Source organism: Cadophora gregata, assembly GCF_030347475.1.
Source record: "Cadophora gregata isolate MNR1 chromosome Unknown scaffold_6, whole genome shotgun sequence".
Lineage (NCBI taxonomy): Eukaryota > Fungi > Ascomycota > Leotiomycetes > Helotiales > Ploettnerulaceae > Cadophora > Cadophora gregata.
Window position 1 is genome coordinate 703,485 of NW_026695929.1, and position 15,248 is coordinate 718,732.

The 15,248-nt window shown below is 49.6% G+C and overlaps 6 protein-coding genes across 7 annotated transcripts; 3 read left to right on the forward strand and 3 right to left on the reverse strand.

Annotated features, from left to right (window-relative positions):
• The first annotated feature begins 11 nt into the window (after positions 1 to 11).
• ONS95_012070 (uncharacterized protein) lies at positions 12 to 2,198 on the forward strand. The gene is made up of 2 exons (XM_058505679.1): positions 12 to 996; positions 1,093 to 2,198. Exons 1-2 carry the CDS (start codon positions 716 to 718, stop codon positions 2,117 to 2,119), a joined length of 1,308 nt encoding a protein of 435 aa, XP_058358202.1. The 5' UTR covers positions 12 to 715; the 3' UTR covers positions 2,120 to 2,198.
• ONS95_012071 (uncharacterized protein) lies at positions 2,199 to 4,333 on the reverse strand. 2 transcript variants are annotated; one of them, XM_058505680.1, is made up of 6 exons: positions 4,076 to 4,333; positions 3,863 to 3,991; positions 3,644 to 3,807; positions 3,115 to 3,191; positions 2,534 to 3,061; positions 2,199 to 2,485 (listed from the first exon to the last, which is right to left on the reverse strand). In XM_058505680.1, coding segments are annotated over exons 1-6 (951 nt in total). In that variant the 5' UTR covers positions 4,128 to 4,333; the 3' UTR covers positions 2,199 to 2,484. The 2 variants fall into 2 exon arrangements, with proteins under 2 accessions (XP_058358203.1, XP_058358204.1); XM_058505681.1 differs by having other exon boundaries at positions 2,534 to 2,913; positions 2,962 to 3,061; positions 3,863 to 4,333.
• Positions 4,334 to 4,482: 149 nt separating this feature from the next.
• Positions 4,483 to 7,354, reverse strand: NDC80 (kinetochore-associated Ndc80 complex subunit ndc80). The gene is made up of 4 exons (XM_058505682.1): positions 7,122 to 7,354; positions 5,217 to 7,052; positions 5,035 to 5,165; positions 4,483 to 4,987 (listed from the first exon to the last, which is right to left on the reverse strand). Exons 1-4 carry the CDS (start codon positions 7,164 to 7,166, stop codon positions 4,780 to 4,782), a joined length of 2,220 nt encoding a protein of 739 aa, XP_058358205.1. The 5' UTR covers positions 7,167 to 7,354; the 3' UTR covers positions 4,483 to 4,779.
• A 38-nt stretch (positions 7,355 to 7,392) lies between these two features.
• Positions 7,393 to 8,873, forward strand: PEX14 (peroxisomal membrane protein pex14). Its single transcript, XM_058505683.1, has 4 exons — positions 7,393 to 7,539; positions 7,591 to 7,597; positions 7,646 to 7,959; positions 8,011 to 8,873. Exons 1-4 carry the CDS (start codon positions 7,507 to 7,509, stop codon positions 8,737 to 8,739), a joined length of 1,083 nt encoding a protein of 360 aa, XP_058358206.1. The 5' UTR covers positions 7,393 to 7,506; the 3' UTR covers positions 8,740 to 8,873.
• A 539-nt stretch (positions 8,874 to 9,412) lies between these two features.
• Positions 9,413 to 11,044, forward strand: ONS95_012074 (uncharacterized protein; the record flags this gene model as incomplete). The annotated part of the gene is made up of 2 exons (XM_058505684.1): positions 9,413 to 9,923; positions 10,013 to 11,044. 2 exons carry the CDS (start codon positions 9,413 to 9,415, stop codon positions 10,939 to 10,941), a joined length of 1,440 nt encoding a protein of 479 aa, XP_058358207.1. The 3' UTR covers positions 10,942 to 11,044.
• A 95-nt stretch (positions 11,045 to 11,139) lies between these two features.
• On the reverse strand, positions 11,140 to 14,704 carry ERG13 (3-hydroxy-3-methylglutaryl coenzyme A synthase). The gene is made up of 5 exons (XM_058505685.1): positions 13,332 to 14,704; positions 13,125 to 13,157; positions 12,992 to 13,073; positions 12,810 to 12,912; positions 11,140 to 12,759 (listed from the first exon to the last, which is right to left on the reverse strand). Exons 3-5 carry the CDS (start codon positions 13,049 to 13,051, stop codon positions 11,609 to 11,611), a joined length of 1,314 nt encoding a protein of 437 aa, XP_058358208.1. The 5' UTR covers positions 13,052 to 13,073; positions 13,125 to 13,157; positions 13,332 to 14,704; the 3' UTR covers positions 11,140 to 11,608.
• Between the last annotated feature and the right edge of the window lie 544 nt (positions 14,705 to 15,248).

The following is a 15,248-nucleotide window of genomic DNA, read 5'->3' on the forward strand; positions in this document are numbered from 1 at the left end:
GGTGTAAATTTTCTTATTTGAATACATACTTGGACTAGGGATTTGTGCCATCATACGGGCTACGGGTCGTGCAAATTCATGACTCATGTGCTGGTCATCGTGGGTTGGGTTGAATTTTGATGCAAGTGGGGTTGCTTTTAGCAGGAGACCCTGGGTGGAGACCCCTCCCCTTCATCCACTAGAATGGATAGGTAGGTATATTTTCTCGCTCTCTGACTTATCTTTTTTCTTAGCCTTTTCGTTCTTGACTTCATTGTTCTAGGTGTCTAAGTCGTGTGGCTAGTACGCAGATCCAGGACCCTAGCATCCATAGCTTCGGGTTCGGTTTCGCCAAAATTCCCCAGGCTCCTTGTATGACGACTAGACCTTGTTGACCTTGGCCCTGCAGCTGGCTGACAACCATACATCAGCCTCTCGAACACTCACCCAATAAATCGTAAGACATGTTCTAAACCCTTCAATATACACCCAAAAACCAAGAGGTACAGAAGAAACGGTTCTTCAGATTAGCCCGACAGCCGGTCCTCCACCGCTGTGCTGCAGCTCCGGCCCTTGCAAAGGACAGCCAAACTCCTATCTCCGTGCATCAGCTGCGAGCTAGGGATACACATCAACCTACAAGCTTGTCGCAACCACGCGCAACGCAAGCCTCACTCTGTACAGTATATAGTTTTCAGTTTGCCTCCCGTTCTTCTCCTCATTCCTCAATTCACAAATGCGCTCCTTCTTCCGATCAATTCTAAGGCGTCGTCCACTGAAAACAACAACCGGATCTACTCCTCCGCCTCAGAACCCGATCGTGACGAGAGCTATGTCTGGTGGCATGACGGCTGCGGTAATTTATGCTGCCTCTGTGAGCAGTCCCAAAGCTTTGGGAGCTGTACCTGAGGATTCTGCGACGAAAGCGCATCATGCAAAAGATGGGAAGGGTTTCGTCAATCCCTGGCCGAGTTGGGTGGATTTCAATCCGGTTACTATCGGAGGGACTATGATATGGTTCTCAATCCTCTTTCCTGCCCTCCAGCCAAATTTCTCTTAAAAAGACTAAAAACAAACATGTATCAAGGAAGAAAACTCTAATGCGGATTTCAGGCGCAGAATAACAGGCAAATGGAAGTTCCCCGACACAACCCCTCCAACGGTCCCCGTAATCGAACCGACTTTCCTCCCCTCCCGCACAGCATCCTCCTCCCTCCGCGCAACATGGCTAGGTCACGCCTGCTACTACGTTGAATTCCCCAGCGGTCTCCGCGTCCTCTTCGACCCCGTCTTCGAAGACCGCTGCAGTCCCTTCTCCTTCATGGGCCCAAAACGCTACACCGAACCACCATGCCATATCAAAGACCTACCCGTAGTTGACCTCGTCGTAATATCTCACAGCCATTATGACCACCTTTCGCATCCATCCGTCATGAAAATCCATGAGGCGCACCCAAATGCGCATTTCCTGGTCGGACTGGGCCTGAAGAAGTGGTTCCACGAGTGTGGGATCACCAATGTGGAGGAGATGGATTGGTGGAACGATGTTGATATCACGCTCTCGCCCAGCACAGGCGAGAAGCGCATCTCTACAGCTTCAGACAACACAAATCCAAAATCAGGAGGGGAGGATATAAAGGCTAGGATATCATGTCTGCCCTGCCAGCATACCTCCGCGAGAACGGCATTCGATAAAGGCGTTACGTTATGGTGTTCCTGGGCCGTCGAGTCTGGCGGGAAGAGCGTATGGTTTGGAGGCGATACTGGATATCGTCATGTTCCTGAACTGCCTAAGGGCGTGGACGACTATGGAGAGGAGTATAAGGATCTTCCGCATTGTCCGGCGTTCAAGCAGATAGGTGATTTGAGGGGACCGTTCGATTTGGGTCTTATTCCGATTGGTGCTTATGATCCGCGGTTTATTATGAGCTCCATGCACGCGAATCCCTTCGACAGTGTGAATATATTTCTCGATACGAAGTGCAAGAAAGCTATGGGCATCCATTGGGGCACATGGGTGCTGACTTCGGAGGATGTGCTAGAGCCGCCTCAACTTCTGAAGCAGGCTATGAAATGGAAGGGCTTACCGGAGACGGGAGTCTTTGATGTTTGTGACATTGGGGAGAGTAGAGAATTTTGAGATATCGTAATGGTAGGAGAACTGTAATGGCACAGAGCTTGATCACCAGGCATTGTATAACATTAATCACAAATCATGAATTTCATTTTGCAAGAGCTATTGGCAAATTTCCCTATTCCTATGGAGTACATCTTGATGAATCGATCACAAAGTTGACCTCATCATGGTGTTGTACAATGTCCATCCCACCTTGGAAGATCCATAAAGAGAACGATTACTTTTGAAGAGGGAAAGAGACGAGACGTTAGTGTGAGAAAATTCGTTTGTCCACATCGCAGTCGTTCCAAATACGATTTAAATGCTTAGAAGTTAGGTTGAGCCGTCTTTCTTCATTCAAAACGTATCGTCCGCTCCTGAAGTTGGAATCTGACTAGTGTTAGCACAATAAAAACAGAACACATGATTCATGCTTACCAGTAACGGCGAGGAGGTCTCTCATAATCGTAAGGAGCATCTCTTGGGGGATAGTCTCTTGGAGGAGGACGGTCGTAAGGAGCTCTGCCATTGACATATGGGTCGGGTGGGTAATCACGACGGTACGGATCCTCGAATCGACCACGTGGAGGTGGGTAGTCATCAACGGGTCCACGAGCTCTTGGGGGAGAGCGGTATCCACGGCGGTCATCATCATAGTAGCCACGACGAGGGGGGCTCCTGTCACGGTAACCACCATCACGTCGAGGGCTGTATCCACGGGATGGGCCACGACGATCGTACTCATCACCAGGGTGAGCTCGGCGGGGAATTGGGGATCGGGATCGAGCGCGGGAGTCGCGTGGAATATCCGGTTGAGTCTGTGAGAAATTAGATAAACTCGTAGGAGGACAAGATGGAGCCAGTACATCAGCGATACAAGTGACGCGAACTCCCTTGAACTCGCGACCGTCAAGCTTCTCTACAGCAGTCTTGAGGTCCGCAGCAGTCTCAAACTCGACAAAGCTCCTGTCATAAGATGTCAGCAAAGCCCACGCCAAAAAAAAGATAAAGTAGCTTACCCCTTGCCATCCCGGTCGCGACCAGTTTCGGAGTAAACAACATCGAGGCTGGATTGACGGGCGAAGTCTTTCAGGTCCTATATCCAGATCCATGTAAGTCGACATCCAGGCAGGTTGGTGTACAAACGCCAAGGTAGTAGTAGTTGTTGCCATCCAAACAGTTCCCGAGATAGGTACATGGTCCAACGGTTGAGTTCCATTCTGCGCAAAGTGATCGCTATCCAGTTATGCAATGGGCAGCAACATACAATAGCAGAAAGAAGTCGAAACAGGATAAGAAAGGCCAGAAGAGGGAGAGAGAAGTCGATCAAGTCCGAAGCTGCTCAGGCAAATGCACTAGCACGCTACATGGTTCTGATCACCAACGCAGGGCGTGATGCTGGCCAGGACTGACTGACCAATAACTCTGCTGCTGAAGGTCTGTTTGTACAATGCAGGCGTCCAAATATCAATTTCATGTTGCGCAGAGTCCAAATAGCATTATTCTTTGAGATCCAAGAGTCCGGATGAAGGAACGGGGGTAACAGACCTGCCAGCTGGTCTCACCTGGAAGTCCAGAGATTTGCATGCGATGAGGAGTACGTCTTGGACGTGGAGCAGTACGCTCGGTGTTCGCAAAGGTATCACGGTTGCGCGTACCGCGAGCAAACTGAACGGTCAAGCGCTCCCCCATGAAGTCCGAGCCATGGAAGGCTACACGAGGAGTAAGTTATATGATCGAGCCTAGGAGTTGTTGATGCGGCCATACCGGGAACCACATCGCGGGCATCCATCGCATCCTTGTATTCAATGAATCCGAAGCCATTCATGAGCTTAATCTCGGTGATCTCTCCAGTGCCATGAGTATTGAAATGCGCTTCGACATCGGCCTTTGTAGCTGTGAGGATGTAAGTAAAGGTTCAACCGGGCGCGGCGTATAGGCTGGAATAGATCAGGGAAGAGTCGCGCCGATGGTACTGACCACTGCGAGGGAGATTGCCCAGGTACAACCTGGTGGATGATACTTCAGTCATCGTGAGGCTATTGTTGTGGGGTTAACGAAAGCTGGAGGTGGCGAGAAGGAACAGGAGCGCGACGGGGTAGAGCAAGGTATCTATCGCTTTGTCGGCGCTAGCAGATACAATTGAGAAGGTCGCCGTCGCGCGAACTAAGGGCGGCAAGTGTGTTTGCTGCGATATGCGATGAGACGATGTGCGATGCGCAGATGGGAGCACTGAAGACGGGCGTTGAGGAGAAGAGACCGCAACACAGACGAGGCGGAGGGTGTAGAGATCGATTGGCCGGAGCAACCAAGCCACTCAGATTACTCATCACGTGGCCTTGACGCTTTGTTTTCCCATCTCATTTTTGCCTCTGGAAACTGCGGCAGATCTTGGTTCGAAATACATTGATGATCTCTGAAATAATACATATTAACTGGTCATATCATACAACGACGCAAAAGAGGTCTCAAAGTTATAAGATTATCCTGTGTGGCATTCAATTCGTTCCTATTCATTACCCAACTCCGCCAGCCAACAACCAAACTCCCTCCATCCTCAATCACCTACGGTATCTTGATCACAAACGCCCCTTACCACGCACCCATATTTCCAACAGTCAGGACTTATGTGCACAATCCCGAAACCTTCCCCAAAGCAGAAACAAAGCACTGATTAGTCGCACTCAGCTCATCTCAACATCCTGGGTATCTTCTCGTCCCTCATCATCACCTCCAAGTTCGTGCTCCACCTCATCTACGACAAAACCCTCGTAGTCTTCCAGATTTTTTTGGATATGAACCTTGAATTTGATGATGTCGTTCAGCATCTTCTCAATTTCTGTATGCAGTTCTTCGCGAAGAGCATTTGCTTTCAGAGTGAGTTGCTCATATCTGGTTTGTGTTAGGATAATTCTCCCGCTGATTTCAATGGTACTTACTCAATATTGGTGTTCATCTCACGCTGTTCCATGAGCTGGACGGACTCGGTGAGTCCGGCTCGCATCTTTGCCAGTTCCTTCTCCATCTTCTCGATCTGCGTATCAGAAGCAATCTTTTGAGTGGTAGTGACCTAGAGAAGAGTTAGCTCATGGGTGTTCCACTGAAATCCATTTCGCTTTACCTCTTTTGTCTTCTCATACTCTTCCTCTGCTGCCCGAACACGATGCTCAAGAGCCTCAACTTCACCGCGCTTGTCTTCAATAGCCTCCTTGATCCCATCAAGTAGATCGTGGTGCTTCATCATTTCATCCATTGCCACAGTACGTCTTTCCGAAATCTCCTTTCGCAAGCTTAAGAAGCTAGCCCTAACCTGACCACGGAGATCCAGGTTGAGAATATGTGCTGGTTGGTACCCGGTAACCGGATCCGCGAGAAGTCTGTCACTGTCGGCATTGCCACTTCCAGATGCGGCCATTTGCGAAGAAGAGAAGTTTGGTCCCTCGTTGGCTGTGACTTGGAGTTCATAATTCTTCCCCTTGGCGTTTGCAGCTGTTGCAGGGATGAGGCCAATTTGGTAACCAAGGCTGTTATACTTGTCGACCATGCGTTCAAGATCTTCAAGTTTTCGGCTTGCTTCGCCTTCTTTTTCTGACACTTTTTTCTTTGCGTCTTCCAGTCGTTGTGACGTTGATTCGATGCCCTTCTGAAGACGTTCTCTCTCGGCCGTCATGCGATCGATATCAGCCATGCTGATTCCTTGATCATCGACAGCTTTCTGAAGATTCGCTCGTTCCTCATCAGCTTCCTTAAGCTCAGCCAGGACCTTGTCCAGCTCTCCTTGGAGGAATTCGATCCGGGATTCGTATTTCTCAGACTTTTGATTCATGCGACTATCAAACTCCTCGAATTTGACCTTGTCCTCCTCCATAATCTTGAAATTCCGGTCCAGGATAGCAACATCGGATCCAGATCTCTCAAGTAGCTCAATCTCCTTCTGAAGACGCACATGCTCCCCTTCCAGAATCTGCAATTCGTCGAGATATTTCGAGTTTGATCTGTCGAATTCCTGGGCCATGGCTTCGATATGTGGGGCAAGGACCTTGTCCTGATCCTCGTCTCCAGCTTCCTCATCCATAGATAGCCAAGCTCGATAGGCGCCACTCAGGAAGCCAAAGATGATCCTGTCGCCACTAACATCCACGCCCATCTCAGCACAGGCATCATCATACTGATTCGCGGCATAGCCATCCAGCATCTGAGAGAGCTGCATCATCCAGTGAAGTAGGCCGAGGAAGATGTGCCATGAATTTGCCGATCCACAAGCCGTTAGGGAACTTTTTGTAATGGTCTTATGATAGGGATACCTCAGCTGGATCAAGATAGGGAGCACTTCCTGATCCATGGCCTTCTGGAATCGATAGCTAGGATCAATACGATGGTAAAGCCACTGAAACATGAAATTGAAGTCTTTTTGGGTTGGCGATTTGATGATGTTTTGTGTAAGTGGATGCTTCATTTCCATCTCGAAGTTGTTTGCGGCCATGTAGTCCAGAAGCTCCTGACCAATTTTGGCTTGGTATGTACGGTCTCTGAGTGGTCGAGGATCCTTGGGGACGCCTGCTGGTTGTGGTGCTTGTTGGAAGAAACTTTGATGTCCCATAGCTCCGTTCGTCGAACTTCTTGACCTATGATATGAACTGCTCCTGCGCTCCACGCTTTCTGCAGACGATCGTCCTGTAGTGCCTGGCGCAAAACTCTTCCTGCCACTGGTATTCTGGAACGATGTGCGCTTCACTGACGATGTTCCCATTTCTGCCAGATTGGTACCAGAAGAAGATCTCTGGAACTGAGGCTGGCTCGGACGAGGTGGTGCCAATGATGCGCGAGATCCAGAAATTGATCGTACGTGACTTATGGTGAACGGCGCGTTCATGTTAGGCCCAGACATGGAGTTCGAGCGCTTCATCGCAGAAGCAGGTTGCGGAATGCTAGAGTTATGATTGATGCCACCGAGGGTCTATAGATGTATCAGTAAATGAGTGCGCTCCGAGAGGAGAACCGCGCAAGTTCTGCATGCGCAACATACCTCTCGGGGCCGTCGCACGGAGAAGAGACCCGTGTCTTGCGACATTTTGTAGTAGAGAATTTACCAGATGACAGTATTTGAGTCGAATGCGCAGGACTGGAAAGTATGTGACTTTTGGTGTATGAGTTGTGTTGAGGATGCACGCGGTAGTAGGTGGTGGTTTTGGATGCGACCAGGGATATATCAACAAAAGCCCGTTGCAAAGTAAACAATGCACTTAGCGCAAAATTACGCCAAGCCCCGACTGACAAGCCTCGGTTCCGGCCACTGTCTTTACCAGACCCGCGCTTGACTTGATGCTTCCCCGGATTTATTCCAACCATCGCATCGCATTGTTGGACATCTCGAGCGAAAGTGAACTGGCGCAGAAGTCGGCGTTGTCACCATGGCGATTCGCGAAGACATCGTTGCGTCTGCAGTAAGTACCAACATTTCCCTCCCAACTCGACGATTGCTGATCAAGTCAAAGGTTACATGTGAGAGACCAAGAGACGAATAACCTTTCAGCTTACTGACTTCATCAGTTCTGCAGGATCCCAGTGTCGCAGGATCTCCGATTGAGAACCGAATAGCCTTTCTGCAATCGAAGAACTTGACCCAGGAGGAGATTGATATCGCACTGGCAAGGGCTGGAGGCGAGTCGGCACCAGCAAACTATTCAAACTATGCTCCCCAACAACAGCAAGTAATACGTCAACCACAGCCAGGATATGGCGGATATCAGCAGCCTCCATGGCAACAGCCACCTCCAGAGATACCAAAGAGGGACTGGAGAGACTGGTTTATCATGGCAACGGTCATGGGCGGGGTTGGCTATGGGCTATATTTCGTAGCAAAGGTACTTTTGCGTATTTCATAAAAATATCATAGGTCACTGACAACTCTTCAGCGCTATGTCTATCCGATGATTGCGCCTCCTACTCCACCACAGCTCGAACAAGACAAGCAGGCCATCGACGAGTCCTTTGAGAAAGCATTCTCACTTCTGGACCAACTTGCAAAGGATACCGAGACTCTCAAGTCCTCCGAAAAGGCGCGAACCGAACGACTTGATGCGGCTCTTACGGAAGTGGAAACGGTTATCAGCGAATTGAAGACCGCAAGCAGACGACGCGAGGAAGAGTCGAGAAGAATAGGCGACGAAGTCCGAGGACTTAAGGATCTGATACCCAGAGCAATGGAAGGACAAAAGGAGACTACAGATACCAGATTAAGGGAGCTCAACACTGAGTTGAAGAGTCTCAAAACTTTGATGGGCCAAAGAATGAACCCTACAACGTCAGTAAGCACAACCAACTCCTATGGTCGTCCTTCGGGAATTGGAGCCTCGAGTGTATCTTCGAATGTTCCAACAACAACCACATCATCTATCGGCGGATCTTCAACAACAGAAGCAGTCACACCAAAGCCAGCTTCCGTCAGCAACGGAACTGGCAGCGAATCTGTTGCATCCGGTCAAAGTACCGTTACAGGTCGAAGCAGTCCCTTCAACACCGGTGCACCAGCTGGAAAGGCAGCAATCCCCGCCTGGCAAATGGCTGCTGCAAACAAGAGTCTCAACGCGGGCAACACAACTATTACCGGTAGTGGATCTCAGGAGGCTAGCGGATCTGCGTAAAGGGATAAAGGAATCTCGGGTCTGGGACGAAATGCATGTGATGGCGTCAAAGGGTGGCTGAATTTACGATGATTATATATTCAATGTATTACTTCTCAGGGCCAAATATAGCCATAATAACGAGCCAGTCGCAGTGAAACAAATACATGTCATCTGTCCCAAGCAAACGTTCGTTCCAGAAAAGTACCATTTTCCAGAAACGTGGTGGAGGCCGTGCATTAAGTCAGCCTTGCAAGGTTCCACAATTCCCAGGTTCCCCCTTCGCAAGATGCTTGAAACTCAAAGCAACACAAATCCGGGGACAACATCTGAACCAGTCTCCAAACAGCCATTTTCACCTCCAGCCCAGGATATCGCATCCAACCCGAGGCAAAACCAACAACTCTTTTCAGCATCTGAAACATGATATTTAGTATAGGCCACGCGACCATTTTCGAGCTTTCGATAAGTCCACGAGGCTAGGAAGCATGCCTCGGCATCTCGAGAAACCGTGCTGGTGATGCCCAAGCTAGGAACTTCCAACATTGTGGGTACATCTCCTCGTTCTCTATTTCTCTTCCTCTACACAAGTTTTCTCTCTTGGCTTCACGTAGTTCGCATATATTGCATTTAGACAGTCATCTCCGTCTGCACTTCCTGCAATTAATCCTCTCGCTGAGAGCGGAACGGTAACATGGATACGTCACCACTACCCATGATCAAAGCCATCCTCCCCAAAGTCCCCCTCATAGGCAAAACCGCCATCTCGCACACATTAGGCTTCTCAGAACACTCCCAATACTGGGATCTCCGCACCGAACTTATAATCAATGTCCTCCGCTCCTTCATCAACGACTCGCCGCCACGGCCTCTCTCTCAGCTACAACGCATGTCTCTCAAGGGACCAGAGGTCAAGGGTAGGATGTGGGTGAGCAGGATCACGATGCCGAAGCCGCAGGAAGATGATGTTAGACAGAAGCTGTTTAAAGCTATGCAGGGGCTGAGGGAGGAGGGTGATGGCGAGGGAGGATATACAGAGCCGGAGCTGAGGGCTGTGGAGGCCGAGTGGGTTGGGTATAGAGCTGGTGCTACAAAGGCGAATGTAGAATTGAAAATTCCGGAAAAGCAGAAATATGAGGAGTTGATGAAAGAGGTGCAATCGCCTACCACGGTACTGTACTTTCATGGAGGTGCTTATTATCTCAGTAAGTATATCTTCCCGGCTTCTGTACAAGTCATTGTTTACGTTCTCTAATGTATATTTCGCTTGAAATCAATACTAACCTCAATCCAGTGGATCCAGCAACCCACCGCCCAACAACAAAGAAACTCGCAAAACTCACCAAAGGCCGCTGTCTCTCAGTCCGCTACCGTCTCGCTCCTCAAAACCCCTTCCCCGCCGCCCTCCTCGACGCCCTCGTCTCCTACCTCACCCTCCTCTACCCACCCCTAGGCTCATTCCACGCCCCCGTCTCCCCGTCCCACATAGTCTTCGCCGGCGACTCCGCAGGCGGCAATCTCTCTCTCGTCCTCCTCCAAACGCTCCTCGAACTCCAGCGCCAAAACCTCACCATAACCTGGAACGGCACTGAGCAGTCTATCCCCCTCGCCGCCGGTGTAGCCGTCTGCTCCCCTTGGACAGACATAACGCACTCCTCTCCCTCGTGTTCCACAAACCGCAAATTCGACTACCTCCCCTCGTTGGCAGAAACCAACGCCTCAACGCGGTACCCTCCCGACTCGATCTGGCCTGCGAATCCTCCCCGCAAGAACCTCTACGCGGAAGACGCCATCCTCTGCCATCCGCTGGTGTCGCCCCTCGCGGCGAAAGACTGGACGGGGTCATGTCCGATGTTCATTGAGACGGGGCAGGAATTGCTTACGGACGAGGATAGGTATGTAGCTATGGTTGCGGCGAGGCAGGGTGTCAAGGTGGTGTATGAGGAGTATGAGACGATGCCGCATTGTTTTGCGATGGTGCTGGAGACGTTGCCGGCGAGTAGGATGTTTTTTGAGAGCTGGGCCGGGTTTATTCGTGGGGTTGTGGACAGGCCGGATGGTGTGGAGGGGAAGGGGAGGGTGGTGAAGCCGAAGACGTTGGAGGTGAAGGTGGTGGATGTTAAGGGGTTGAGTGAGAGGAGTGGGGAGGAGGTGAGGAAGGGGATGAGGGAGAGGGTGAAGTTCATGAGTGGGGAGATGCCGGATCCGATGGCGAAATTGTAGAGTAAAAGAAAGCTAGGTGCATGTTCGCATTATAAATAGATCTAGAGGTCTATATTGGCATATAGAGTTAGTAATTGCATGGTAACACATATTACGCGAAGTCCCAGGTCAACACTGTCGTACCTCAGCTCACTATCTCGCTAATCAGCATCAACCAACAAATTCACCTGAAGTTATGATCAGCACCAACCAGGCAGTCTAGTGTTCAATTAACAGATCATAAATGAGAATCTTTTATTGTTCCCCATGCTATATGCAGTCCGAATCATGCTAATCTAACTGCTGAACGCCATCCCAGACGGACGGACGAAACAAAACCAGCAATGAAGAAGCAGTTCGGAACCTATTAAAACCCATATGTATGGCGCGTTACTAGGTCGTCGCCAATGGTCTATCGAAGGAATAAAATTTCGGTGGGCAATTCTAGAATGCAGATCAAGCAAATGAAGTGGAGCACCCCCCTAACCCTAAACACCGTCTATGCCGTCAAGCAAGAAAGAAGATGGATGGCTGGATGGTTTGGTTTCGCTTATGCCTTGATCTTGTATTCGCGGCGGAAGAGATCGTCGACCTTCTCGAGGTAGTAGACACCGGAGGCAATGGTGTCTGGGTTACCGGTGGGTGTGTAGCTCTTTTGCAAATGGGCCTTCTTTCGGAGTTCGCACATCTATGGCACATGGTTAGTGACATATGATTTGGATGAATGGGGACGGTTAGTGCTTACCGAGTCGTAGACTTCTGGTGCAACGACTGTTCTGGCGTCTAGTCTCTCTTTGAGGTTTAATGTCTTCGCGATTGTCTCTGTTGATCCGACAATCTTGAGAGAGAACAAACTCGACGCCAAACCACTTCCGTAACTGAAAACTCCTACTCTCTTGCCTTGCAGACTTGCACTGTCGACGGTGCTCAGCAGACTGACGAGACCGCTGTATACACTGGCAGAGTACATGTTTCCGCAGTTTGTTGGGGCGAGGATGCTAGGTGACACTCGTTCGGCGAAGCGCTTCTTCGTCAAACCCATGAAGGTCTTCTCGAGCACTTTGTCAGCCAGTGACTTTTCATAGTCCAAATCACGGAGCTCGGCTGGGACTTCAGCGAAGGTGGAGGATGCGGGGTTGGTGAGGAAATCGTTGTAGAGCAGGCGTGCGTAGGACTTGGCGACAAGCTTGCAGTTTGGTGCGTGGAAAGTCATATAATCGAATCTATCGATAGGAGTCTTGGAGTCGGTGGCCTCACCGTTGGTGTGGCCATTAGTGCCGTTTATGACACCATTGGGAATGGACTTGAGAGTCTGTTCTCTCTTGTTGTATGCCTTGTAACACGCATCCACGGCCTCGGTGTAGCATCTGTTGGAGAAGTGACCGTCAACAATTGGGTATTCGCTGGTCAAATCTGGCTTGTAGAAGTCGTAGGTGTGTTGCATATAACTTCCGCGAAGGCCAGCCTCGAAAGCCACAGGGGCATCAGGTCCGATCAACATGGCAACGGCACCAGCACCTCCAGTTGGGCGTGCAGCACCCTTTGCGTACAACGCAATATCACCTGCTACCACAATCGCATCTCGTCCATCCCAGCCAGAAGACTCGACCCAGTTGACAGCGTTGAATACAGCGTTGGTTCCTCCGTAGCATGCATTAACGTTGTCTACACCCTCGATGTTGGTGTTGTCTCCGAACAATTGCATCAGAACTGACTTGACAGACTTTGACTTGTCCAAGAGCGTCTCGGTACCGACTTCCAGGCGACCAATAGAGTTGGTATCGATCTTGTATTTGCTGAGGAGGTTTGAAACGGCGGTCAGGGCGAAGGAGTAGATGTCTGTAGAAATCAGTGGTTGTTTCCGCAGGAGCACCTGCATGCATTTCTACCTTCTCTGTCATCGCAGAAGCTCATATTGGTCTGGCCGAGACCAATTGTGTATTTCCCAGTGCTAACGCCATCGAACTTCTCGAGCTCAACTTGAGCAACACACTACTCAAAAGACGCAATTAGCAAACGCGCGTGGACTCTCACAGTCCCAAAGACCAATGCTCAGGATGTTCCAACGTACCTGGTTTGGGAAGTAAATCTCAATGGCCTTAATGCCAATGTTTTGGGGGCGTGCCGACATCGTGAGGCGGTGAAGCGGGGTACTTTGCACGATTAGGGCTTGCAAATTGGAAATCTGCAGGGACGTATGGTACCAAATTGAGGATGTTTCAAAAAAGCAATCTTGACTGTGAGGGGTGTCAGTTCGGAGGTTCTGCAGAGAGAGTGGCAAGTGGCAGGAAAGGGGGTTTTATCGCGTCAACAAAAGATAATTAATTTTGGGGGGTTTACAGTAGCTTCCGCCACTAACGCAAACCCCAACAAAAGCTAACGGTCGGCAGAAGAAGGAGAGACTCACGTACCAGAAAGTTTATCTTGAACCTGGCAAATTCTTCAATAACAGGGCGCGGCGAGTGGGAAAGGAGACGAGTAGAGGGGAAAAGAAGGGGAGCGGAGGCTTTTATCTGTTTACGCCGCAACAAAGAACTTTCCAGGATCTGCCATGGGGGTGTTGACAGGGGAGGGACGCAATCTTGCCCGCTACTGTATGAACGTGCCTTGCCTTATTTGGACGGGACGGGGCAGGAGTCAGGACAGCACATGTATTATCGTACCAGCCAGCAGCTCTGCATCACAGCAACCTGTTACAACCAGTCACCACACACCAGCAGAGAGGACCCCTATGGGACTATGCATACAGATGGAACCTGTGGCCTGTCTATCTAGTGTCCAGACAAGAGTTTCGGATTCTTGTGATAGCGAAGAAAGGCAAAGACTCAAGAGTCTGCAATGCAATGCAATGCACTGCCACGCCACTTGCTCTGCAAGTTGCCGCCGACGTCGGGCCACCGAGCACCAACACCAGAAGTATGCCATAGTCTCATGGCAACATGACGCAGGAACAGGAACATCGTGTCGCATCGACCGGATTCAGAAAGTCAGCCAGTGCAAAGATGCCTGATCGGGAATTGCGTGCCTCGCGGAATGGTAGACTGATGGATAAGCCACAATCTTCGTACGAGTCCTCAATATCGTCTGCCTATGATACGAGACTTTCAACGTTACCTTGGGCTTCGATACAGGACTGAAATTCAACCAACAATATCGACTGTGATTTTCGCTTGGTTGATATGCATCAGGAACCGCTTTTCAAAAGAAATATCATCCGCTAAAGCATGGCATCCAGTCAGATTCTGCTTCATGAGCGATCTGATTAGATTAGATCAAGCATGACATGTGCCGAAGTATAAATCGTCCCGCCATTGCATGCACTGTAGCGGACGTCCGTTGATGGATTTGGTTGGCTACGATGGGTTGACGTGGACATATTCTCATTCCATTACGAGATATTTCCTTGATCGGAGCCGTTACTTTTTCTCCAAGTACTTTATTCTCTTCTCATTAATTATGTGTTCATGATTTTTAAAAGTTGGGAAGGTAGCACAACCACGACAATTATAGGGCTCTTTCAAGACTCAAGATAACGGGAGCTCTAACTAGATAATGAGAAGCGGCTCTTGGTCTTGGGTGTTGTGGTTTCAACGCAGTAAAAGATATTGCTCAATCCTAGCCTGGCCATGTCAATTCAGGTCCTTCTGCTGAGTTTAAGTATCAGCAACTCATCCATCCAAAAAATGGCAAACGCGTCAATCTTGACTTTTCTTTCAAATCTTCACTGTTTTTGGGCTGGTTTTGTTCAAGGACTTTCGAAAATTCTGAGCTGTCTCGTCAACCACAGGAATCACTTTCACTCACGTTATGGTCATGTGATATCAGCTTGATTTGTAAGGTATGTGGAAATGTCGAAGCTAAGCTTTCGGCACTGAAGACATCTGCCTCAGTATTTCCAATTCGGTACCGAAGCATCGGTCGGTGCCCAGGCTAAGACACATCTGAAGTATCAGCACAATACAGATGAGACAGCCAAACCTCAAGCAGATGCACTATTGGACGATTTCACAAACAACACATCGTCCGTCCTTTCTCTCCCTCCGGATGATTTTCCCGGAATTCTTGCATTATTCCGTCCGGTCTTTGAAAGTTGAGCAAATGAGGCTAATACCCAGATCTCCAACCAATCCGACGATAACAGCCGCCGTCGTCTGAAAATCATGTCACTCCCTTGTGATATCGAGAGAGCCATTATTAATAGCAGCAAGTGCCAAAGACTTTCAATCACATGGCCACTCTGATCGAACGACTGGAATGTGGAAAGCTTAATGAGATCGACCAGAGATGTAACGAGGCTGGCCAGAGGTAGATTAATAGTAGCTGTCCAG

What these genes read in the sequence shown, in the direction of transcription:
- ERG13 (XM_058505685.1), bottom strand. Translation starts at nt 13,051, where the DNA reads ATGTCGGCACGCCCCCAAAACATTGGCATTAAGGCCATTGAGATTTAC. An exon ending in AGATTTACTTCCCAAACCAG is followed by an intron (nt 12,913 to 12,991) that starts GTACGTTGGAAC and finishes TCTTTTGAGTAG; the next exon opens with TGTGTTGCTCAAGTTGAGCT. An exon ending in CTTCTGCGATGACAGAGAAG is followed by an intron (nt 12,760 to 12,809) that starts GTAGAAATGCAT and finishes TGATTTCTACAG; the next exon opens with ACATCTACTCCTTCGCCCTG.
- ONS95_012071 (XM_058505680.1), bottom strand. Translation starts at nt 4,127, where the DNA reads ATGACTGAAGTATCATCCACCAGGTTGTACCTGGGCAATCTCCCTCGC. An exon ending in CAGGTGAGACCAGCTGGCAG is followed by an intron (nt 3,192 to 3,643) that starts GTCTGTTACCCC and finishes ATCTGGATATAG; the next exon opens with GACCTGAAAGACTTCGCCCG. An exon ending in CGCGACCGGGATGGCAAGGG is followed by an intron (nt 3,062 to 3,114) that starts GTAAGCTACTTT and finishes ATCTTATGACAG; the next exon opens with GAGCTTTGTCGAGTTTGAGA.
- ONS95_012070 (XM_058505679.1), top strand. Translation starts at nt 716, where the DNA reads ATGCGCTCCTTCTTCCGATCAATTCTAAGGCGTCGTCCACTGAAAACA. An exon ending in ATCGGAGGGACTATGATATG is followed by an intron (nt 997 to 1,092) that starts GTTCTCAATCCT and finishes TGCGGATTTCAG; the next exon opens with GCGCAGAATAACAGGCAAAT.
- NDC80 (XM_058505682.1), bottom strand. Translation starts at nt 7,166, where the DNA reads ATGTCGCAAGACACGGGTCTCTTCTCCGTGCGACGGCCCCGAGAG. An exon ending in CCGTGCGACGGCCCCGAGAG is followed by an intron (nt 7,053 to 7,121) that starts GTATGTTGCGCA and finishes ATACATCTATAG; the next exon opens with ACCCTCGGTGGCATCAATCA. An exon ending in AGTATGAGAAGACAAAAGAG is followed by an intron (nt 5,166 to 5,216) that starts GTAAAGCGAAAT and finishes ACTCTTCTCTAG; the next exon opens with GTCACTACCACTCAAAAGAT.
- PEX14 (XM_058505683.1), top strand. Translation starts at nt 7,507, where the DNA reads ATGGCGATTCGCGAAGACATCGTTGCGTCTGCA. An exon ending in GGCTATATTTCGTAGCAAAG is followed by an intron (nt 7,960 to 8,010) that starts GTACTTTTGCGT and finishes ACAACTCTTCAG; the next exon opens with CGCTATGTCTATCCGATGAT.